General features: G+C 45.5%; 3 protein-coding genes and 1 long non-coding RNA gene across 7 annotated transcripts; 2 read left to right on the forward strand and 2 right to left on the reverse strand.

The window, feature by feature from the left end:
- The first annotated feature begins 158 nt into the window (after positions 1 to 158).
- On the forward strand, positions 159 to 6,635 carry bag3 (BCL2 associated athanogene 3). Its single transcript, XM_029127808.3, has 4 exons — positions 159 to 2,345; positions 3,889 to 4,224; positions 4,312 to 4,662; positions 4,779 to 6,635. The coding sequence occupies exons 1-4, from the start codon at positions 2,148 to 2,150 to the stop codon at positions 5,508 to 5,510; spliced, it is 1,617 nt and encodes a 538-aa protein (XP_028983641.1). The 5' UTR covers positions 159 to 2,147; the 3' UTR covers positions 5,511 to 6,635.
- LOC129602991 (uncharacterized) lies at positions 5,062 to 7,998 on the reverse strand. Of its 3 annotated transcripts, none has more exons than XR_008692510.1 (3): positions 7,850 to 7,998; positions 5,276 to 5,441; positions 5,062 to 5,201 (listed from the first exon to the last, which is right to left on the reverse strand). It is a non-coding gene; the product is annotated as an uncharacterized LOC129602991 (long non-coding RNA). The 3 variants fall into 3 exon arrangements; XR_008692509.1 differs by having other exon boundaries at positions 7,804 to 7,996; XR_008692511.1 differs by lacking the exon at positions 7,850 to 7,998 and adding an exon at positions 7,278 to 7,405.
- inpp5f (inositol polyphosphate-5-phosphatase F) lies at positions 7,339 to 18,384 on the forward strand. 2 transcript variants are annotated; one of them, XM_029127802.3, is made up of 20 exons: positions 7,339 to 7,795; positions 9,224 to 9,304; positions 9,784 to 9,920; positions 10,519 to 10,647; positions 10,773 to 10,958; positions 11,043 to 11,099; positions 11,186 to 11,384; positions 11,535 to 11,714; positions 11,814 to 11,881; positions 12,150 to 12,274; positions 12,361 to 12,438; positions 12,614 to 12,734; positions 13,135 to 13,263; positions 13,363 to 13,480; positions 13,578 to 13,776; positions 13,869 to 13,940; positions 14,021 to 14,094; positions 14,256 to 14,384; positions 14,462 to 14,549; positions 14,673 to 18,384. In XM_029127802.3, exons 1-20 carry the CDS (start codon positions 7,699 to 7,701, stop codon positions 15,838 to 15,840), a joined length of 3,435 nt encoding a protein of 1,144 aa, XP_028983635.1. In that variant the 5' UTR covers positions 7,339 to 7,698; the 3' UTR covers positions 15,841 to 18,384. The 2 variants fall into 2 exon arrangements, with proteins under 2 accessions (XP_028983635.1, XP_028983636.1); XM_029127803.3 differs by having other exon boundaries at positions 10,791 to 10,958.
- A 136-nt stretch (positions 18,385 to 18,520) lies between these two features.
- mcmbp (minichromosome maintenance complex binding protein) lies at positions 18,521 to 23,488 on the reverse strand. Its single transcript, XM_055502216.1, has 16 exons — positions 23,305 to 23,488; positions 22,781 to 22,872; positions 22,541 to 22,681; positions 22,375 to 22,416; positions 22,209 to 22,300; positions 21,939 to 22,078; positions 21,631 to 21,776; positions 21,419 to 21,516; positions 21,171 to 21,343; positions 20,824 to 20,947; positions 20,618 to 20,735; positions 20,372 to 20,537; positions 20,114 to 20,247; positions 19,318 to 19,485; positions 19,052 to 19,140; positions 18,521 to 18,809 (listed from the first exon to the last, which is right to left on the reverse strand). Exons 1-16 carry the CDS (start codon positions 23,360 to 23,362, stop codon positions 18,683 to 18,685), a joined length of 1,908 nt encoding a protein of 635 aa, XP_055358191.1. The 5' UTR covers positions 23,363 to 23,488; the 3' UTR covers positions 18,521 to 18,682.
- Between the last annotated feature and the right edge of the window lie 299 nt (positions 23,489 to 23,787).

A 23,787-nucleotide genomic window follows, 5' to 3' on the forward strand; every position in this document is an offset into this window, starting at 1 on the left:
GCCTGCGAAGAGCACATTCTGTAACAGCGGCATGGTCAGGGTGAGGTAACATGTTTACAGTTTCACTTCGGAAATTATAGGTGAGTGATTTTTTTTACCACACAGGGAATGTCTGATTGCATTTTGAATAAAAGACCTTTATTTTGAAGTGGAGCTGGTTTTGATCACAGATTCTTTTGTGGCCAGACATGTTTGTCGATATATTAATACCATGTACGTTGATCTAATTATTATACCGTAGATTTACATAGATAAATAAACGTATGAACTTCATAAATTAAACAACTAATTTTTACTTCTTATCCTGGCTTGGCAACATGCAACGGAATAGGCCAGGATTAGTTTAGCAGAGTAGGATGAGCCAAGATGCTTCACTTATCCAGAATTAAGATGTCCAGAATAAGAGAAGAGTTTCTTGAACCTTTTTAAGCTGTCACTTGGCAACAGGTGTACGTACACCTTGGACAGGTCACCAGTCTATCAAAGGACGCGCTGTAAAACTGTGTATACTATATGACATCAGAATAAAACTAAAAGATCCATAGCAACACTGTATATAGTAAAGGTCTGTTGGATAAAAACAGTGAAACGCAGCTGTACTAGGCAAGTGAGGTAAGTGATGGGACAGACACACAGATGCTAGCAAGTTTTCTATTTCAAATGTACACTGTAGCAAAGGTGTTTTATTCTGTCACTATTAACAAAATGACTGTGTTCTGTCAGTAATAATAAAATGCAGTAACCAGCTGATGTTAATCAAAGCAACACAAGAGGCAGGAGTTTGATTTACTTCTGAGAGTATTTTTATTTTTAATGATTAATCATGCACCCATTGTTGCATCACCAGGCATTCTGGCCAATGGTGTAGATAAATGGTATAAAGATTTTAACTTTTATCTGAAAAAAAGCAGAAGAATCATGGGACTCAAGGCCATATACAGAAAAAGGGTAAAATGCTGAGATGAGTCTTTGAATATGTTTGTAAGCTTCTATTTCTGTCTGCTACAGTGTCTTTTCTACATTGGAGAGCTAAAGGATTAGTGTCTCTAATTTGAACTGAGCAACAGAGGTTTCTCTCAATTTCACACAATTCCGGAGTGTATTTAAGAGGGTGGCGTGACTAACAGACACATATTATGTCAGTGTTTGCTCCTATGTTTGCAAAAGACAGATCTGCCCCTTGGTCCTGGCCAGCTGGTAACATGTGCTTGAATATTCTGACAAGAAAGTCATCACTGAATAAAGGGACTCATCATCATTTACCAGTCATTTATCACTGGATTTATTTCTGGAGGGCTCGTTAGTGAGAAATGTAGATCACTGGAACTGTTCAGTTAGAAATGTGTCATTAAATGCAGACTGAAATTTAGGAGAGTGGTGATGATTCGTTTTTTATTCTTGTTTTCCTCCATTATTCTGTCGCTACACTATAATAATCTACAAGAATCCCTCCAAAATTATAACATGTAGCTAATTTATTCTTCTATGTGTTAGTATTTTTATAAACACCTGTTAAACTACAGAAATCAATGAGATTGTAATGCAGTGGCCAAACTAACAAAGCCACTGTAGTCAGGTTCCTGCTGGGTTAAATATGATTTTACTACAGTAGCATTTGGCTGGTAGTATGAGATTGAACTGGCTAAGTCTGTGATTAAGGAAGATCTGTCATTAGAAGTGTCACTGTGCCCACACTATCACACCACCACACTTACATAATAGTGAACCAAATTATAGCAAAACCCAGACTTAAGAAGCCTTGGACAAGATTTTTCATGTGGGAGTTCGGGCACATCTATTTTGGGGAACCTTTATTGATGAAAAAGCTTGGGATTCCCTTGTCTTTTACAAACAAATGTGTTTGTTAAGTGGGGTCCGGGGTGTAGACGTCACAGAGGGGGGTCCCGGCAAAATTGTGCTAATATTCCCGTGCACAGAGAAAAAAGCCGCAGCAGCGGGGCTCCCGGGAGGAAAACACGCAGACCCGAGGTTCGGTGTGTGTTTATGTTGGGGGGTTTGAGAGCCCGTGCCACCGTATCCAGCAGCGCCGTCCGCCCCCGACATTAACCCTGCTATTTCGAGAAACTTCCAGCCCACTTTTCCACGTCACTTGAAGGATTCTTTAAAGCGTCCGCCGCCTATATAAAATGTCTCAGTACTCGGCAGCCGGCAAGGTGAACGGCATGAAGACGCAGTCGCCGATAATGACAATGGCAAATAATGACAACGAGCCTCTCCCCCTCGGATGGGAGGTGAAGATCGACCCCCAGACTGGATGGCCCTTCTTCGTGGATCACAACAACCGCACGACCACCTGGAATGACCCGCGACACGACACGAAAAAGGTGGGACAAAGTTGCCCCGCGAACGCCGTCGGCGACCGCGGGCGAAACTTGCGTTTTTGCGTCGAGCCGCGTCGGTTTTTCAGCCCGTCACGCCGCCAGCGCGGCCGGAGCGCCGCGCGCCGCCCGCGTCTATATTAATCTTGTTTTCTATAGGCCTTGTTTGGCACGGCCGCCTCCCCCTCACAGACAGCTCATAAGCCTGTTATAACGGGTGATCAAGTCCGTTATGTCCCCGAGTTATGATCTAATGCCATTATTACTCGGTGACTCACCGCGCAGAATGAAACGGCTTCACCCGCGCAGCGTCTACTATTTTAATAACGCGCTAGAAAGCACCGCGACGTCCGGCTCGCGTTAAACTTTTTCCCGTACATGGACCGAGGCAGGTCCGGTTCGCGTCGGCCCGCGGAGCGGGTACCGAGCGGCCGCCCGTCGGGTGCGTTTCGTGCGCGCCGTGGGAACACGCGAGGCTCCACGGAGCTCGCCCGTGGGCCGGAGCGGGCTCCGCCAGGCCGCCAGCTGCCGAGCGTTCGTCTCGGGCAGAGACGCCGTCGTCCAAAGTTAGTGTCCCGAAGAATCTGCTGGAAAGACACAGCTGTCGGGGGATAAAATTGGTGCCGTAGTGCTGGCGGCGTGCAGCGTCCCACACGGAAACGGCAGAGGGCAAAGGGTCGTTCACAACTTTTGTATTGAGGGGAAAATGTCCCCCGTGTGCAAATGCGGGTTTTATTCTGCTAACGGTATTTTTTTGAAAGCTCCTGTAGGGACTTCGACCGCTTCTCGCATTTATCATTGACAAAGTGCTGAACTGCTCGTAGACCTGTTGCTTGTACTAAGCCTTAGCGTTCAGTGGAAGGTGTGCGTAGTCATTATTAACAATATACTAGTATTATTAAAACTACTCTAATGAAAATTTAAAACAGGATTCTTTCACAGTAACATTGATTGAGTTCCAGAAACTGCAGGTCCCAACTTAGAACTTGTTCCTGTGTTAAATATATTCAGGGAATAATGATAATCTATTTCACAAGACTGGACCAGAATAGAGCTGTAGAGTGTACGTTGACTGAAACAAATATTCATCTATAATCTGTGAAAGGTGCCTGCACAAAAAATCAAAAAGAAGTGTTGGCTCTTTCTTTTAGTTGTCAGACAGGGGTTTCACTGTTTCCCACTCCTAACAACTTAATGATGATTAGTTAATAACTAGTTTGTTTAGAGATTGTGCTAATTTGGTGAGTCTAAAAACCAAGGTATTTACTTTAAATCTGATTGGAAAAAGCAATGAATCAACCCTAGAGTGTATTTGCATTTGTCAAATCCTCAGCGAGGTCATATTTTTGACATCTCCCTGTGGAAATGTCACATTTTAACCTATGACCCTTGTAATGATCAAAGACAGAGAATATTTTCTTACAGTATTTTAAATTCATGCTAATACATGTCTTTGTATTTGCTTTGTTTACTTTCCTGCAGTTTGCAATGCAAATAGATGACAAGAACAGACTTTTTGAAGACCTTTATGTCGTTGGCTTTGCTTCAGGTCAGAGAAGTGTCAGCAAATGGACCCAACATACCACCAGAACCAAGCCCTCAGGACACGCAGAAGACGTTTGTGAGGGAGATGAAGCACCCCATCCTGCGCCCGGGTTACGTCCCCATCCCAGTCTTCCATGAGGGCGCGGACATGCGGCAGCCACAGCACCCATGTTACTCCTACATCCAGCCATCCACAGCGCAGACCGTCCGCACAGACAGGCGGACGCCGTCCCCGACGCCGGGGCTCCACTGCAGGCCTCGCTCACCTTTGCATGGCCCTTCAGAGAGCTGTCCCGCCGAGCCCGGAAAGGTCAGCTCACCTGTTTCACCAACAGCAGAGGTAGGACATCGGAGAATAGCATATCCTCAATGTTTAATTATCTGTATGCTGAGTTTTGACAATTAGTTTTATTGTTTTATGGTTTAGGTGTATCCTGCCCCACATCACCAGCCCTCGCGGCCCAGCAGCACTGGTCTCCAGGCGGGTTACATCCCCATCCCTGTGATCCACGAGGGTGGAGGAGGCCAGACCCAAATGCAGCCTCAGTTGAACCCGTCCGTGTACTCCCAGCGCGTCCCCTACCCGGAGCACCAGCAGCCCTTCCATCGCCACCAGTCGGACGAATGGCCTGGCTACGCCGCCGCGATGCAGCCGCCGCGAGAAAGGGCTTCTCCCATACTGTTTCCACAGCACCGCGATGCTGCATCTGTACACCTCCCACCTCACGTGAAAAGCCAGTCACCTGTCATATCACAAGTGCTGGGAGAACGGCCACTGGTAACTTGACTTCCATGTATCGCTTCTTAGCTTTTATTTAAATATCCATTGCAGTTTGGTTGAGGGTTGTCTCACTTAGATTGTGACAAATACTGATGATTTCTTTTTCGTATCAGCCACATGTCGCCACAAGAGACCCGCCTCAGAAAATGGAGCAGGAACAACAGTGTACTCAGGCGAAACCTGAGAGCCCGCAGCTCCCTCAGCCCATGCACACAGACGCCGATGTCCCAAAGCCTCCGCAGCCTCAGCACGTCCAGCATCCTCCACCTCACCAGCACGCGGCGCCGCCGACGTCTCCGCAGCCTCAGCAGCCAGAGCAGTTCCAGCCGCCACAGAGAGCGGAGCAGCCGCAGCAGCAGCAGCACACGTCCGACATCACAGTTCAGATACCTCCGAAACCAGAGGGCCCGGACAGAACCGCTCCATCGCCGGAGTTCCCACCTGCGAAGTCGGAGGCCGAACCGGCTCCAGCTCCCCAGTGCCCAGTCCATCCGGGCTTGACTAAAGTCCAGCAGATAGTCGACCGGGTCGCCAAGCTGGAGCAGGAGGTGAAATGTTTTAGCGGAAAGAAAAATGATAAGAAATACTTGTTACTGGAAGAACTGCTGACCAAAGAGCTCCTAGCGCTGGACTCGGTCGACCCGGAGGGTCGCGCGGACGTGCGGCAGGCCAGACGGGACGGGGTCCGCCGCGTTCAGAACATACTGGAGGAACTGGAACAACTGGACGAGCAGCGCGCCAAGCCTGCTAGCGACGCGGCGATGGAGGGGGACAACCTGACGCAAAAGGGAGACCCCAGCATGATCACCACGGAGAATGTAGAGATGGCTAAGGAAATATTGTAATGACCGCACCGAGTGTGAGCAAGAGGAGCGACGGACAAGCTGCTGGGTATTTGATTTGAACAGATCTACTCCAGCTCACTCTCCTCCTCCTATGTCAACAGCATTTGTGGAAGTTGCATGCATTGATTAACACTTTTGCTATTTCCTGCCATTAAGCACATAATTGATAGTATCTCAGTGCAATTAAGTTTCTCAAGCCAATGTTGTTGCCTTCTATGTTGTGCCAATGTCTTCACATTCAGACAGCTGTCATGATCCAAGTGTTGACAACAATATCTGGTCAAATTTGAATAAGAGGCCTTTATCAATAAAACGAAGAAAAGCTGAAGTATTTTCTTAAGAAATGTTCCATGTCGTTGCCTTTCGTCTCGATCAAATATTGTACAGAGCTTTCCTCGAGCGAGTCAGCACATCCGCTATTACTCGAGCGCAAACACCGGGGCTTTACAGCAGATCTCACTGCAAACCTCCATCAGCAGGAAAGCATTTTCTCCTTTATAGCTGCTTTGTCACAAGGCACAGTGAAGACGTTTAATATATGCTGCTTTTTTGGTGCATTGCTGATTTCGCTGTCTTTGCACTTCGCCATCAATGAAACGTTTCCTGCTGAGATGTGAGCAGCACTTCAGTTAGTTTTGATTGATGTGTTTGAGTGTTAGTATGTGCATCGGTTTATTTGTTGTTTCAAATCAATATATCAGTATTTATATCAATATATAGTATTTTGGTACATTTATGAATGTGTAAAAACAAAAGGAGGTGAGACGGTGTACCTTACTTGAGACGAGAGACAATCAGCACTTTGTGCTATAACAGAATGTCCATGTATTGCTACCAAAGCCACAATCTGTACTAACACTAACCCAAAATGGTCTAAAAGCCCGAAACACAGTTTTATTTGCTGAGTAAAAGATGTAGTGCAAGAAACCATAACGGTCCTAAATTACTTTTATGATTAGCCCAACTGTTTTTATGGTAATCTGTTACACGATCATAAGTCATTTGTAAACCACAGTCAAATTGTGGATTTTTGTTGATCCTGATTTGCGGGCAGCAGGCTGATTCATTGTTGAAAGCAAGTCAGTCACATTCGTATGGTTGGAAATAAAATGTATTTGACATGGACTGTGACTCATATTTTGATTCACACAAATTCAGACAGATTGTTTTATTTCTCTCTTATTTAGGACTCTATATGTTTCATGCTATATCTCAGAGTGTCTGAAATCGGCTCTATCCTATTATTGTTTTCTTTATGAAATGCCCTTATCCCACAAAATGAGCCAAAGTCAAATGCTGACTTGAACGTGAACTATCTGCTGTCGGGGTTAGTTCCAAATGTAAAATTGAGAGTCAGGTTGACAGCTGCTCCCTTTTACGTCAGGGCCCCAGTGAGTCACAGCATGAGAACGTTTTTGTCACCTCACGCCTATGTACGTGGGGCATACCAAAATACTCACGTGGTATATTTTATTCCAAACGCATGTACAAAATAATGTTTTTTTGTTCAATATACAGTTGCTTTAGTCTTTAATTTCACATACATCTGGCTCACCTGCATTATGCTGTCACCGAACAACAGCTGGTGGGATTTAGGCTAAATATCACACTTTCTATAAAAAGCTGCAAGCTGTTGTGGGAAAAATAAATTAGATTATATTTCATATAATCTCTGCACACCTCCACATTTAGCAACGCCGTACCTGCAGGTGAACATTGCTGTAATCATATAAACACTTGGGCACGATGATGTTCTCTGCTGTGTACCTGTTCACCGGCGATGACGGCGATAAGTCACGTCACGTGTTTTTGTTTGGAGCAGGAAACTCGGTTGCGTCTTGAACGGCGCTCAGCGGCTGCCGCCCGGGACGTTTTCCCCACTCATTGCCGCGTATATGTATTCATTCGCTGTAGCACGAGTGCCGGGAGGGAATATTGACTAGAACGTGAATTCTACCATCAGTATGTGTAGATATGGAATAAGCAAATCGGACGCGCATCCAGCCGCCGCCGCTGGCGCTAGCTCGCTCGTTAGCTAGCTAGCTACCGTAGATCACCAGCCTGTGGGAAGCGAGCTAGCCAGTAGCCGTCCGGCTAGCTGCGCGCGCCCTCCCAGACGTGGAAGCCGATAGCTACCTGTACCTGGCTGCTAAGCCCGCTGCTTATTCCGCTAACGTAAAGGGACAACATGGAGCTGTTTCAAGCCAAAGACGACTACATTCTCCAGAGCGGGGACCGGGCGCTGTGGTGCAGCCGGAAGGATGGGACAATGACGGTCAAAGCGGGTACGTACGTGCGTCGCTGGATGCCAGCTTTGCCCGCAGCAGCCGGCCATTTACCTGAAAGTAACATTTGGCGGTGTTGCCCGTTGGAACCACACGAAAACAGCGCGTTTCGTGGCCCGTCTCGAGCTGACAAGCGTTATTTGACTCATACTGTCACCGTCCGTCTAAAACTTCCTGAACGGGTTAGTCCAATCTCAGTCTTTTATCCCACTAGCAAATGTCATAATCTGACTCGTTTAAATCGCCCATCTGGTTTGAAAACAGTCTTTCTGCTTAAGAGCAAGCAGAAGTGGTTGGAGGAACCACTGCCGGAGCTTGAAACCAGCGTTGAAGCTTTCATTCCGGGAATGCCAACACCCCAAACAGGCATCAAAGTTCATGCCTGGCTTCTTAGGTCACACTCTGAAAGTTAGATCAGGCTCCTCGGGTCGTCTTTACACTGTAAGAAAGGTGGTGACAGTAACAGAACCAGCTGTCAAATACTGTTCTGTAATCATAACTTTGTATAATAAGGCGAGTTATTACGTATACGTATGTTAAAGGTATGACCTGATGAATACAGGTATGAAAAGTGGCCCCTGACTTTATGCTTGGTTTGAAGAAGTGAGTGCTAGTCCTAGTGCTTTATTTCATAGTGTGCACAAAGAATCAGGCGTCCTTCCCCAATGAATGAAGCGCTGTAGGAAAGACATCAGCTCAGTGCTCAGACCAAAAGGAAAGTTTTCTCCGTTTCAGCAGGAGGCTCGAGAACGTCCTCTGTGTCGGCGGAAGTGGTGTCGCGGTGCACCCATCCTGAACAGGTTTTCAGTTGCACCACTGTTTCATTATTTAATTGGAAAAAGGGATTCCACTCCTCGCCCGGTTTCCACTTCGCTCTCAGGCACAACAGCGAAGTATTTCCACAATATTACACGTTACACAACCGAGGTGTTGCTTTTGTTTGTTGTGCTTGTCCCTCGCTGTGGGTTCCTCTCTACATGGAAATTTCTGTCTAGTACAACAGGAAGAGTCATTGTTTGAGGCTGCCTGCACTTGATGTTCTGCACAGCCTTTTCCTCCTCATGCCAATTGTTTTTGTGTTCATTAAGAATAACCGTGCTACAAGACTGGTACAGATATAGTCAGATGTTTGTGTGTATGCCATTGCCACTTCCTTTATCTGTGCTACAACCACTAGTGGCAAGCGTTTTTTTTTACTGGGTAAAAAGAACAAGCTTTAGGTTAGTGACAGGAAATCGTCCAACCATGACTGACATACATTCTGGTTAACTGAGGTTCAAGCACTTACTGTAATATAAACACTTCACTGACTGGACACACTTCTGGACATGAAAACACAAGCCAAGTGACCACCATAAGGCCTCGCTCGCGCTCATATGTCGCCCTTTCATCCTTCTCTCACGTTTCGTTTCCATGTTTTCTTTGCAGCAACCGACCTGCTGTTGGCCTGGAATCCAGTGTGTTTGGGTTTGGTGGAAGGCGTGATCGGAAAAATACAGCTTCACACAGGTGAGTGGAGGAGAAGAAGACTCTGAGGAGATGCATTCTTGCCAGGATTGCTGCCTGTGTGCGGTGGACTTCACCAGATCAGCCAGCACTTGGTGTGTTTCTTACTCACCAGCAGAGGTGCAAAAAAACAGTGTAAAAACACTTTGGAACGTGTGCAGTTATGAAGAGGAGTGAGCTGATGGCAAGGATTCAATTGATGGAGAATGTGATTTTGTTTACTGCGTATGTCTGTGCACATCAGAATAGGATGGTGAGATTAGACCTCATGGGAAAATATATTGACAATGATAGTTTTCTGATGAATTACATTTATTAGTATGATTTAAATATTTATTTACCAGATGTCTTCTGTTGCCTTATTAAAAAAATCTGTAGTTGATGGCTGGTGTGCAGCTGCTTCCTTCACACCTTTCAGAATGTGAGGAATCCTACACCCTTGATGCTACTCCCCCCTCTCTGTTTTTTTTCCCTTCTGGCAGATCTTCCTCTCGGCCTCGTCTTAATCCGGCAGAAAGCGCTGGTGGGCCATTTACCAGGCAACCATAAAGTCTACAAAATCACCAAGATAGCTGTCATCCCTCTGTCAGACGAAGAGCCCCAGGAGCTGGAGCTGGAGGTGTGCATACTAATGCTGGGAAAGAGACAGGAGAAGGCAGTTTTATGTGCTTGGGTTTTAATTACAGTGTTGCTTTCAGTTCCTCATATAGTCATTGTAAAAGCACTTGGAAATGAAGTTAAATTGTTATATTCTAGAGAATACTGTTGTTACGTCAGCGTGTAATTCATCCTGAACATGGGCTGAGAGTTCAGCAAATTGAGTTTATCTTAGAGTTTGAGATGCGTCGATCTTTTGTTGTCACCTTGTTGGTCTTGAATTGCATAACGTTGCTGTAACAGAGCTCAAAGGATGTTGACCTTTGCTAAGATTTCAGTCTTTCAGGGGAGCTTCATTGATGATGAGACAGAATATTATCAAGTGAGTAAGTAGAGAATAGATGGTTGGTACTGGCTCGGCTTCTAGACCCCTCCCTTATGTGGTGTCCTTTCTCTGAAGAGCGATCATTCCACCTTTAGATATGTGCCGTACTAGTCTAGGAAAACGAATTTCAGTCTCACTCATGTTTCTACAACTTTATCGATAGATATATACTACATCTGAATCCTGTGCTATTAGGCTTTGTTGCCAAGGTTTGATTGAAACGCCTCTTTTTCAGCTGTGTAAGAAGCATCACTTTGGAATCGACAAACCAGAGAAGCTGGCTCCGTCTCCTGACGACTCCAAGTTTTTGATGAAAACTTTTAGTCAGATCAAATCTAATGTAGCTGTGCCCATCAAGAAAAAGGTATTTTTACGCTAAACATTCAAACTATGCATTACCTTTTTATTTCTCTGAGGTTTTCTTGGGATTTCTTTTTCATTGCTTTTTTCCACCCTACTGCTTTTTCTCCTTCCACCCACCCAACCCAGTATTCCCCTGCTTTCCAGGTCAAGGAAAACAAAGAGAAGGAACGGCTGGAGAGGCGGCTGCTGGATGAGCTTTACAAGATATTCATGGACTCCGACTCCTTCTACTATAGCATGACGTATGACCTGACCAACAGCGTGCAGCGACAGGGAGACTCAGACAAGTCCAGCCTGCCCCTGTGGAAACAGGTTAGTAAAAGACCGGCTGCCCTGTTTTAACATTTCTATCCTGTCTAAACATCTTCAGAGTGTTGCTTGTTGTCTTTGTTAAAGGTGGATGATCGTTTCTTCTGGAACAAGCACATGATCCAAGACCTCACTGACCTTAAAGTAAATGATTCAATCACACTTATGCCTACACTTGCTTATTGCTCTGGCCAGCTGATTTTAAATCTTGTTTTTTTTGAACGGTGCAGGTCCCAGAGGCCGACTTCTGGGTGATACCTATCATTCAGGGCTTTGTACAGGTGGAGGAACTGGTCGTGAACTACAACGAAACCTCGGATGAGGAGAGAAGCAGCCCTGAGACCCCGCCGCAGGAGGTCACCTGCGTCGATGACATCCACCCCCGTTTCACTGTGGCCCTTATCTCCAGGCGGAGCCGCCATCGAGCAGGTAAAGCAATAAATTACTGTCAGTGTGAATTAGAGAAAAGTCCTATTCAGCCAAAATGAATATTGTTTGTATATATGTGTCTCTTCAGTTGATGTATAATGTGTAATGTAAATAATCAGAGATGTGCTCATGTATTGTCATTGGCCAAAGGGATGCGGTACAAACGCAGAGGGGTGGACACAGACGGACACGTAGCCAACTACGTGGAGACAGAGCAGCTGATCCACGTGCACAGCCACACTCTGTCCTTCGTGCAGACTCGTGGCTCTGTACCTGTCTTCTGGAGCCAGGCAGGGTATCGCTACAACCCCCGACCACGCTTAGAGAAAGGTCAGTGGCGCTCCATTATGTTACATAAGTGCATAGATATTGTTATTCAGATGTGGTTATGTGAAAACCCTTTGTATACTTGTTTTTCCTTTGTTTCAGGGGAGAAGGAGACCATGGCTTTTTTTGCTGCTCACTTTGAAGAGCAGCTCAAACTCTACAAGAAGCAGGTTTGTGTGTGTGATTCTTTGCATGCGGCGGATTTGTCATATTAAAAGTGCGGCTGCACTGATTTAAATGTTCTAACTGTGGTTCTGATAGAGGTTCTTGTGTGGTAACTAAAATTGTTCTCCATCACCCCATTGATGGCCTCTGTAAATATAGTTTATGATCAGTCATAATATTTCGTAAACCTTAGAATACTGTGATAGCATTATTGTGAAGATGGACAGATTGTTTGTGTGACTAAATGACAACAGTTTCTACTGTGTTTTTCAGGTCATCGTTAACTTAGTGGATCAAAGTGGACGAGAGAAGATAATCGGTGATGCATATATGAAGCAAGTCCTGCTTTACAACAACCCAAATCTCACATACGTGTCATTTGACTTTCACGAGCACTGGTGAGAAATTGATTCCCCCCCCCGATATGTACAAGCAAAATGATGTCTATGAAATACTTTAACTTCCTCTTTTTTGTGTTTCTCAGCCGAGGAATGAAATTCGAAAACGTTCAGATATTGACAGATGCCATTTCTGATATCATCACTGACACGAAGTGGGCATGGTAAGTGACATATACAATGTGTCACATTTATTTGGAAGAGAAGTACTAAGAGCATGAGCACTAGGACTTGATTGGTTTTATATTATGGAATAAAAGTAGATGCTGACTTGGTACTGGGTTTGGTTTTATGAGGGTGATAATATGAGTGCATCATATTCTGTGTTTTATTTCTCAGGGTGGACCAAGCGGGTGTCATCTGCAAGCAGGAGGGAATCTTCAGGGTCAACTGTATGGATTGTCTTGACAGGACCAACGTGGTCCAAGCTGCAGTTGCTCGAGTGGTGATGGAGCAACAGGTGGGATGCTTTTACTCGTCTGGAAGAATCATCATCACAGAATTATACAAAATATTGTCATAAATGTTGCCGACATGTTTTATGAGGTGCATATATGGTACATCAGATTCATTAAGCAGTACATATCATGGTCTCGTACTTTGTAGGAAGTCGGCCCATGTTTGTACAGCAGGTGACTAGTATTTGCATGTATTTGTTAATCGGATTGCAAATGATAACGGCACACCTTTTATTGCTTGTACAGCACTACAGAAACTGAAGACTAGCTCTCTTGATTATGAACCCAGGTGTTTAACAACCTTTAAAAAGTCCAGCATTGTCATTATAATATTTATATATAAAATCATCACAACCTACTCACACTTGTAAACATCTACTCGTACGTTTTTCTTTCCGGCAGCTGAAAAAATTGGGTGTGATGCCTCCAGAGCAGCCTCTGCCTCCCAAGTGCTACAAAATCTATCAGATCATGTGGGCCAACAATGGAGACACCATCAGCAAACAGTACGCAGGCACAGCAGCCCTAAAGGTAACATTCTGCCGGCTTGTGTCTTTTCTGGTCTCTGATCATGGGCTTCTTTGCAACGTTGACCCAGAAGGCGTTGTTTAACAGTCCTGTCTGCTTTAGGGGGACTTCACTCGAACCGGGGAGAGGAAACTGGCCGGTGTGATGAAGGATGGAGTGAACTCTGCCAACCGCTACTATCTAAACCGTTTCAGGGACGCTTACAGACAAGCAGTCATTGGTACAGTATGAAAAACAGACAGATAATACTGCTGTAAAAGCGAGTGAGCACAAACAATAGCTGAAATTTTTTTGGTGACTGGCTCTTCTCCCTGCAGACCTAATGATGGGCCTGCCAGTAACCGAGGACCTCTACTCCATCTTCAGTAAAGAGAAAGAGCACGAGGAGAAGGAGAAAGAGAGCCAAAGGGGCGCTCAGGAGCAGGTCAGCCTCCTGCTGCAGACCTACATGCAGCTTTTGCTGCCAGACGACGAGAGGTTTCATGGTGGGTGGGCCCTCATCAACTGTGACATGAGGTTAGTGGCCTGGGGTCCTTCCTGAATACAAGGGAGTAACTTTGGAACAATTTAACGTCCCTATTACGACACACTCTCTTATTTCCCTTTAGCCTCATTGATGCAACCAACAAAGATGTGGATGTTCTGCTGCTTCTGTCTGACAAAGCCTATTACATAGCTTAGTAAGTCTGTCTTTACATTTACCAAAATGCCTTCTTTTGTGGAATAACTTGGACTAAGAGTCTTATTTCTTTCCTTCTAGCTACGATGAGGAAGCGGATAAAGTTAACCAATACCAGCGCCTCAATTTAGAGGGTTTGGAAAAGATTGAAATTGGTATGAAGTTAGCTGCGAAGCAGAAGTTTGGTTTTCGTGCACTCAATGAGTCACTCAACAGTTTCTTTCAGCAATATTTCCGCTTTTCATGATTAATGCCAAGAAACACTTGAGTAAAACTGGGAGACCTGAGTTGAGTCTTTGCGTTTTGTGTGCATCAGGTCCGGAGCCCACTCTGTTTGGGAAGCCAAAGTATTGCTGCATGCGACTGCATTACAGGAATCAAGAGACAAGTGGATACTTTCACACGCTGAGAGCAGCGACTAGAAATCCTGAAGATGATGGGAAAGGTAGGATTCAGTTCATTGTTGTGTTTAGGCTGTCAAATCTGAATACCGGTTAAGACTTGTTTTGTGATGTATTTCAGACACGTTGCAGTGCATAGCTGAGATGATTCGCATAACAAAGCAGTCCACGGGGCTGGACTTGCTTGTCGTTGAAAAGAAGCTGGAGAGGTGAGCAGTAATTTAACAATTTAGCTTTATTGTTTCTTTGTATTATTCAGCTGGCTTTCCAGACTTGATTGAATGTAACACTTGCATCTGTGTCTAATTCACTCGTGTTTATTTGTGTTCAAGGCGACAGAGTAAACCTCACGAGGACATCATGGGCATCCAGAACAAACTGGCTCATCAGGTCCAGGGTAGTTCTGGTTTGGCTCAAGGCAAAAGCTTTTTGCTCAACAAGTTTTCCTCGCTCAATCAGAAAGTCAAGGAGACCAAGACAAACGTGAACATTGGACCCTTTAAGCCACTTGGGAGGCTGGGCAACTTCTCCAAGCCTGACGTAAAGGTCAATTTCCTAAAACCAACTATGCATGTCAACCTGTGGAAGTCAGACAGCAGCTTAGAGACATCAGATAATGCCCCGGGCACAGGAAAGGTGTTGAAGGACATCGGCGATGAGCACTCTGAAATGTCAGACGACTCTGATTCTTATAATTCAGACCCAGACCACCCGTGTTCTGGCTCCTTGGAGAATGTGGACTATGTGCTGCCCAGCTGCGGAATCGTAGCATCTAACCCACGTCTGGGCAGCCGCTCCCAGTCTATCGGTAGCGTGGAGCTAAATGTCCCCTCCGTCATCCGGGTCACTGGCTGTGACGGAACGCTGGAGAGCTTCTCTCACGTAAGTGACGACAAATCCCCTGGGGCCGTCTCCGTGGCTGAGGAAGCCATCCTCATTGACTTTGGTACTCCAATTGATGCCTACTGCCACCAGTTCATCCAAGATGCACAGACCAAACCTGATGAGGTGTTTGGAGAACAACCGGCAGCTGCTCAGCCCCTAATTAACCCACTGGTGCCTGAGCACAAAAAATGCCCAGCAGATTCAGACAAGCATCCGAGCTCTGAGCTCCAGCATCAGCAGAAGGAGCCCCAGCTCCCCAGACCATCCCAGCTAGACGTCCAGTCCACTACCTCCACTTCCAGCCTCCTCACCGTCCAGAAACATAGCTCGGCAGCGTCAGGGGGCTCTCAGAGGAGCCTGTGTTCACAGACGGAGGGAAGCCTCGGCCCCTCGCCCGCCGACAGCAACGGCAGCAGGGTTGTTTCCCCCTTTGCCAAGATCAAGAGCTCCATGGTCCAGGTGGCCAGCCTCACCCAGGCCGGACTCACCCAGGGTATCAACTTCGCGGTGGCAAAGGTACAGAAGAGCCCCGAGCCGGAAGCAGTCAACGAGACCCAAGCGAGCGAGCTGAAGGCAATGTTTACACAGTGCCAGACCAGGATCATTCAGATCTAGTGCTTCTCCTCGTAGCAGTGCGATGTGTAGAATCTTTATCTACGTTAGCAGTAGCCAAAGCTTGCACATAGCATTACTACTTAGCCAAGAAATGCGCTCCTAAACTTGCCCTTTAGTCACGTAATGATAATTCCTGTATAGTATATAGTGAAACCCAACATTGTCAGTGTCCATGTTTACATGCACAACATTTGGGATTCCCTCCGTCTTAGGAAGAAACTGACCTGACGTGTCTGATGCTGGTTAGAGTCGCTGTTTGGCTCCAGATCCTGTTTTTATACCAATGTCCTTCTTATCAGTGTATTCCTTCCACGGAAAGCACAAAATGGTGATACGATGACATGTCTGGTGTAATGTCTCAGAATAATACCTAGTACAAAAGAGAGGGTACAAAATGGGAACTGGTCGTAATGTGTTCCAGAGCTGTGAGCCAGATGAGCATCAGAAATGCTGCCTCTGCCACATGAATCATTTTATAGGCAACTTTTGATGATCTCATTAGGATGGCGACGCGTGAGTTCGAGCCTGCGGCTAGTGAGCACGGAGCGCACAGTGCTCGTGCATGTAAACATGTGGCTGTCCTCGGTCCGACAGACTCGCTCTGCTCCCCACAGCGCTCGCGTTAGCTGCAACGCTGAGCGCGTCATCCTGTACGTGCACATCACTCAATGGCGCGCGTGACCTCGTGATAGCAGTCGTGGGATCCGACCAAATGTTCGTGCGTGACTCCCAAAGGACAGTTGTGTCAACTATTCCCCCTTGTATAGCCGGACTAGCCAGACAACGGTTAACTTATGTAATATCAATGTTGTCAAGTGAACCTTAGAAGATATACTATAGAAATAAGACCACACAAGCCCTTAGTAACAGTATCCTGGTTGTTAACGTGTACAGTGAGTATTGTATGTTCATCCGTCCCCCGTGGACCCCTCCCTTCAGCTTTTTGTATGGACGGCAGGGTGGCAGCTGAATATGCTCAGAGGTAATGTTTATTCTATTTTGAAGATTGCCCAGTACTGTCCCGAATGAGCAGAGAACAGCTGGTTGGAGTTGCTCTTGATAGATTTATGTCTTGAAATAACTATTCTGCAAATGGTTTTACTATTTAACTGAGGTTCTGTTTGACCCAAGTTCTTGGCCAGCGTTGCACATGGACGTTGCATGGAGAGTAGTATATAGTAGGTATATATGCAATTATTGGACACATTGACGCTTTATGCACTTCCCCCAAACCGAAAGCATATTTGCCTTAACAGGGAATTGATGTGGGATTATGTATATCAGGTATTTATGGCAAAATCTACCTTTTTAACTCCATTCTTACATGTTACATGTAGCGTACTGTATTAAAACTTATTTTCAGGGTAACTGTACATCATCCAGCTTTATCTTGGGACATTTCATGCACCGGCACATACATTTTCCATGTCAGTGAGAAGTTTTAGAAATATTCCGAGAGCTTTGGGTGTGTGTTGTTGTACTGTGTGTGTGTGTGTGTGTGTGTGTGTGTGTGTGTGTGTTTGAGCATCCCTGCTGCTGCTGGTACTTAGGATCGCTCCGACTCATATTTCTGTGCTTTCAAGCTGTAAAAACGACATTGTACATTTTCTGTTAGCGTTTCCTTTTGAATATTAGGTGTTTAACTCCCTAGGGACTGGTTGGAAGTTCCTGTTTTTGTCCTCCAAAAGACATAATTGAACTGAAGTCACTTTTTTTATGTCAACTGGTTTTCCTGAAGCTGAAATATCTCAAGATAAAGTGTCCCACATCACAACTGTTGTTACATTTTCTGTTTCCTTCATTCCGCTGACCAGCAGATAATGTGTGACCTATATTATCATCTGACTTACAGCGTACAGTAGCCTGGGCTGCTGTGCTGGAGCTCCAGTGATAGTTACAGAAGGTGCTCCTCGTGAGTGGTGCTGCCAAAGCTTTAAGGTGATCGCTGCGATGCAGACTTTTATTACAGAGTATTTCTTTTATTTAAAATTTGTTCAGAATTGAATACACTGGAGCAGTTCTCAAGTAGAGAGAAGCGTGATTTCTCCTAAAGTGGCTGTATTAAACCTAAAGGAGCAGTGATCCTCAACATTCCAGATAGAGAAAACAAGGCTAGAGTGCTGGTGTCTGGTTTTTATATGCAAACGATGTAGTCATTTCTGATTTCATATTTGCTGGGTGTGCTTTTTCCTTTTTGATTTTACACCAAGTGCTTTTGCAACCACCTCTTTGTTTGTTGTCTGGTTGTTCTCCCTGACCTTTAAGACCTTGGCTTATGACAAGACATCATGTGCCACCAGGTCTAAAACCATTTGATTTGCACTGTTTAAGCACATTTTCTAGCATAAGTACCATTGCATCTGAATGTTTGTGACCCTGTTGTTCCTCTTTACCATCAAGGTTTCCATGGTGTACTGACATTGTATTGTATATTAAAGTAACCTATTTATTCTTATCCTCTTTGGGTGTTTTACTTGATAACAAAGTGCACTGTAAACTATTTGTTTAGGAACATATTCCACTGGAATAAAATGTTAATATATCCATGTTTGTCTTTTGTATACTAACAAGACACTGCACGGTAGGAAAATAAGTCTTCAGACGTCATAAGTTTATTTACGTATAGGTGAAAATTATTTAGTAATAGAAAGGTAATGCCTCATCCCTGTGTGTATTTAAGGAACTTTAACTATGCCTTTACTCAAGTGAAAATATTTACATCTTCAAATCAGTACAGTAAAAAGGTTGAAAACTCTGAACTACATTGTGTATGAAAACTTTATTACAAAGATTTTATGTATCAAAAGGAAAAACAAAAGCTATGTAATCAGTGCCAGTGTGATCACGGCTCGTTCCCATTGACACACTTGTGCTGCTCCAGTCGACTACTCCGCAGCATCTCAATGTGTTTGGCTCTCAGCCAGCTGTCTCTGGACAGAGAGGTCTGTCCGAGGCTCAGGGACTGCAACCTGCAGACGGAGTCATAGTCACGTCCTACTCAGCACTTACAGGCTCCAAATACTCAGGTTACACTCATCACATAAGCGTTTGATCACTCAGTCCATGAGACAAACAACTCAAATTGTTTGCCTATTATTAATTTGGCTGCAGTGACACATGAAGACATCATCATCCTGATTATGTTATAGCTAGCTGTTTTCATTATGACTTCTTGTCCAATAACTAGACAAAGTAAAATTAATCAGCTCACCGCGCCACGATGAGCATCCTGTGGAGGTCCTCAGCAGTTATGCTCTGGGGGTCGTCCTTCCTCATATCTACAAAGTCGTCCTCAACTGACTGAGGACATCGGAAAAGGACAAAGCACTTAAGACACACTAATGCACATGCTGCATTACACAAATACAGACCAGTTACTGTCCATCAAGGACACACATGACTGATGTGCATGAAACTGGTGCAAAGTAGCCACTCTTAAGCATAAGCACAAACACTGTTGATGACAGGATGTCTCACCTTTGTCATTTCATCCGAGATGCTGTAGTCCAGCACCCGAGCCACACTCAGGTACATTCTGAACTTGTTCAGCTGTGATGAAGCCGGCTGATGCAAATGGATGCTGCTGACATATTCCTCTATGTGAGGCGGTGTGACTTGAGGCAGTAGGTGTATCCGACTGTCTGACTGTAAAAAGATAAACACTGACAATGTACCAGGGGAGAACTTTGGAAACAGATATAGAAACAGAATCATGCAGTGTTGCTATGCAAAACTCAGTCACGTCTTGTGTAAAAGGGAGGGAGGTGACCCTGAAATTTCTGATCAGCCTGACTCCCCAGCTGCTCATCAGTCAGTAGTTCTTCAAGTAAACAAAGCCGCGTACTTTTGACTTCTAATCAACCCTGGGAGTTGTTTACAGCGTGCTGCCCTTCAGTGCAGGACTAATAGATGGTCAAGCCCGACGCCACTCCCAGGATTGTTCCGGTGGCACACAGCTGCCGCCATGGCAACCCATTAGACTAACGCACAGGAATAGCACACAGCACATTCCTCGGCCTGTTCTCAACAGCGTGAGACCCAGCCTGCAGGAGAGGTTGCAGTGGCCAGCCAATGGCTGGGAGGACAGCATGACGCAGGCTGGAAACAACCTCCAGCGTTTGACACTGCCGGGTCTCATGAGAGGCTGGAGGAAACCTAACCACTTCCAACTAGGTTGGGAGGGCGAGGTAGTGTGACATGGGGTGCAGACCAGGGGAGGATTGGGCTGAGTTTTAGCCCTGAGGTTTAACTCCTCGTGCTTCATTGTGCTCACCGGCAGCAGAGAGCGGCCCTCAGACGTGATGAGCACATTAATATTGCAGGGGAATTCCATCTGGTGGTAGTTAAAGTCGTAGTCAACCTTCTGCCACGAGATCAAGTTGCCCAGAGCTGTGACGTTACGCACACCTACCACACAAAACATAAACATAGAAGAGGATCCAGCCGGGTTAGTGTTAGCTCAGTCGACGGTCTGCAGGTTGCAGAGTTTGTCCTCTGAGTGTCTTGGGCTCACGGTTTCTAGAAACCTCACCTGTTGTGTCCAGCTGACCCTGCTCCAGCTGGGTTTCATCCAGGAAGAGGGAGGTGTTTCTGGCTAGCTGCAGGGCTCCACTCACTAGCCGGTTAGCCACATAGTCCTTTTTTGGCACTAAGCACATCTGGTTCATGTTCTGGAGGCTCATGCCCAGATAATATGACTGCAGGTTGGGAGAAAAATAAGACCTTCACTCCAATACAAAACTAAAACTGAACTGGCTGAGTGACAACGTTTACTCACTGAAGGAATGAGTTGGCGTATGATCTCGTAGAGGCGTTCAGTGTAAGAGTTGACCATGGGACATCCACTAATATTCAAGGTGAATTTGCCCATTGGAAGAACATCTCGTCTCGAGTATCTGCAAGATAATCCAACACAACGAATGAAAAACTTGAGAGACAAAGGCAGCTGTTAAATGACAGACTGTGCTTTTATCTGATACGTACACGTTAGAGATGAGGTGCAGAATGAGGTACTCAGCAGCCAGGGTGTCTCCGAGGAGAACATGGGTGAGGTATGCCAGGAGCTCTTCCCTGACAGACGCCATCTCACTCAAGGAGGAAGATAAAACTAAGGAGAAAAGACAGAGATGTAACATGCTTCTGTGACTATTTGCTCCTTCACACGGTGGGAAACATTTGCTGCATTATTAAGTCCTGACTCACACATTGGTTCAACACTAATGTCTCTATATTTGATATGTTAAATTGTGCACAACTAATGGTGTTAGTGTCCAACGACAAAACAGCCGAACCCGTAAGTGCATCATTCATACTCTACTGTTTGTCCTTACAGGCACTGTTGTCCTCTAATGTGGCAGAAGGCAACAGGGGGTTGTTGTGAGGAAGTGACTTGGCGCAGATCATGTGGAGACGAGGGACGAGCGAGGCCGGTGGACTGTGCACTCTCTGCTCCTCAGCAGTCTCCATGCACTCTGCTGGGTCCAGGACACACGAGGAGGCGTCTCTGTGTGGACATACTGAGAATGAGTAACAACCAGGTTGATCACCACCAGAAAGACTTTAATCTTGTGTGTCTCACTTTTCATCAGCAAGCGCACTGAGAGCAGGACTGACAGAGAGGATGCCGTAGACTTCTAGCATGTCGTTCAGTTTAAAACTGTCCCAGTCTTCGTACACCTGCCAATGACAAGCATTGATGGAATCACGAGCATTTCACTAGAGGAAACATAACTGTGTTGGGTTTCATATTATAGTCATAAAAAAACAAGGTGAACACCTCCCATGCCCTACCTTGACTAAGCAGGAAGGGCCTTTCTCTCCTGGCAGAGGGAAGTTAAGGTTGAGATGGGAGGCAGACGCTGGCTGCCTGGCTGGCGCTTCTGTCTCCTGCCGCTTACAGTCACCATTGCCGTGCTGTTCCGTGGAAACATTAGAACCTGCAGAGACCGAACACGCAGACTGCATTTAACACAATGTCTACTCTCATTGTAAATTGCACATAAGAAATTTGTTCAGATTTTTTCCATGTAGCCTCTGTAAGTAACATGCTGAATCAGGAGATTAAGCACAAAGTTATGTATCTCTAGTGAATCACATACTACAATGCGGCTCCCTCTGTTTCTGCGGCTGTGTGTCCATGTCATCAACATCGTCGTCGTCTTCCTCGTAGCTTCGTTTCTGCCTGCTCGGCACGTACGAGGTGGAAGGAATCACTCTTGCTTGACTGGAGCTGGCATAGATGTGCAACAGGATTAAGGAAATCTAGAGGGCAGTTCAAAAGGATCCCCACACATCTTCCATGCTTCTTATAAAGACGTGTGTTTAACATTGTGCAGAAATTGCATGATGGACGGTGACAGGGTGAGGATATCTCTTTCACCCAGGGATTTTCACCAGGGATCGGCACACAGTAGAACGTCTGTCTCTCTGCAGTCACAGTGCTTTTGGAGTTAAAATCCACCTGGAGATAAATATCTTAGTCACTGTCAGTGGGTAACTGAGGCGTTTGCAGATTCATTGGATTACAGAGCATACCCCGCTTTCTGTCACATCTTTGTACTTGCCACACTGCAGCACCTGGGAACAGTCACACAGTAATATGAGATGATCAAAGGATGACATGCAAAGGACCAACACTGGGCACAAGAGGTGACTGTACCTATGCAAACGGGTGCACAGAGGAGCACAGTAAGGCACTTACCTTAGCCTTTGTAGCAGGATCAACAGTCTCGTAGACTCCCATATAGAACTCTGGATCAAACATGTCTTGGATTAAACAGCGGAACTTGACCAGGCTGTTTGGCTTCAGGTAATGCAGAGGGATGTCATTCAAAGAGGGAACCTACACCACAACGAAGGCGATTGTTACGTAAGAGCGCATGTTATTTGTATTTTGCATCCGTGTGACGTACACGTTGAGAGGACATTAGACATGCATTACCCAGGTATGAGCATCCTTCTCCTTCAGCCTGTCTCTGAAGAATTCAACTGCTTTTGCCTCCCACGCTAAGTTAGTATTGCCCAGAGAAGCAGCTAAAATATCAAAACGAGAATATTACTTATTACAAGGTGAACATAACATAAGACGTATGTTCCACTGTATCAAGCCAATCAACCGACTCATTGGGTGATACACGTTAAACAGACCCCAGCAAAGCAGAGTTTATTGGTGGTTCGGATTTAAGATTTAAAACTACTTTAAACACATGAGCGTGTGGCGTGCATTTGCACACAAGTCTCCAGCTCAAACTCAAGTATAACAAAAGCTGTTTAAAGATAAAATGAGTTGGAGTCGGCACCACTGGAGTTGAATTAGTTAGTTGTTTCGGAACGACTGGTAATAAAGCACGACCAGCTCATCACATGTCGCTAGCTTGGTATGAATGTAGGCAGCTTGGGAAGCAGCCATGTAGCTAACAAACTAGGTTCACGCGTTTTTACGTTAAGTTCCGGTGTGTCTCTTACCAAACATCCCTTCAACAACACCCAGAGGGTTGTTAATCCAGTCGTGTGTGGACGGCATCGTGTGCTAAGAACAAACGCCGGAAAAATATAAAATACCCCAAAGTAACAGTAAAACTGCTTTTTTTTTGGTTTCTCTACAAACGGAATTGCAGAAGTGACGGCGGGAAATTTGCGTCACCAATCGATTAACTGGGTCGTTTGTTTTTGACACAGAGACCAACCGGCGGACGGAGTTACCGCCCTGGCTGAACGATTTACTGTCCTTGCCTGTTTGAATTGTGTAATATGCTTTTTGCTTGTTGCTTTATTAAATAAAGCTGGGATGCCTCTTTATAAAAATATAATTCAATTTTTTTTCTTTTTGGGCACAGTCGGAACCAAAAAACTACTTGTACGTAATCAATGTGTCCTGTAGGCGGCAGCAGCGGCAGGCTCAGTTTGTTTTTCTCACAACCAACGAATTGCGCTCAAGTGACCCTGCGG

This window comes from Betta splendens, chromosome 15 (genome assembly GCF_900634795.4).
Source record: "Betta splendens chromosome 15, fBetSpl5.4, whole genome shotgun sequence".
In the NCBI taxonomy this organism is placed as follows: Eukaryota; Metazoa; Chordata; class Actinopteri; order Anabantiformes; family Osphronemidae; genus Betta; species Betta splendens.

Bases quoted from the DNA above. Each gene is read 5' to 3' on its own strand.
- bag3 (XM_029127808.3), top strand. From the start codon at position 2,148: ATGTCTCAGTACTCGGCAGCCGGCAAGGTGAACGGCATGAAGACGCAG. The intron at 2,346-3,888 runs GTGGGACAAAGT...GCTTTGCTTCAG, and splicing joins CGCGACACGACACGAAAAAG to GTCAGAGAAGTGTCAGCAAA. The intron at 4,663-4,778 runs GTAACTTGACTT...TTTTCGTATCAG, and splicing joins TGCTGGGAGAACGGCCACTG to CCACATGTCGCCACAAGAGA.
- inpp5f (XM_029127802.3), top strand. From the start codon at position 7,699: ATGGAGCTGTTTCAAGCCAAAGACGACTACATTCTCCAGAGCGGGGAC. The intron at 7,796-9,223 runs GTACGTACGTGC...TTTTCTTTGCAG, and splicing joins GACAATGACGGTCAAAGCGG to CAACCGACCTGCTGTTGGCC. The intron at 10,959-11,042 runs GTTAGTAAAAGA...TCTTTGTTAAAG, and splicing joins GCCTGCCCCTGTGGAAACAG to GTGGATGATCGTTTCTTCTG.
- mcmbp (XM_055502216.1), bottom strand. From the start codon at position 23,362: ATGCCGTCCACACACGACTGGATTAACAACCCTCTGGGTGTTGTTGAA. The intron at 22,079-22,208 runs ATCCTCACCCTG...CCTGTTGCACAT, and splicing joins AATCCCTGGGTGAAAGAGAT to CTATGCCAGCTCCAGTCAAG. The intron at 20,248-20,371 runs GTGAGGTTTCTA...TTTGTGTGGTAG, and splicing joins GGGTCAGCTGGACACAACAG to GTGTGCGTAACGTCACAGCT.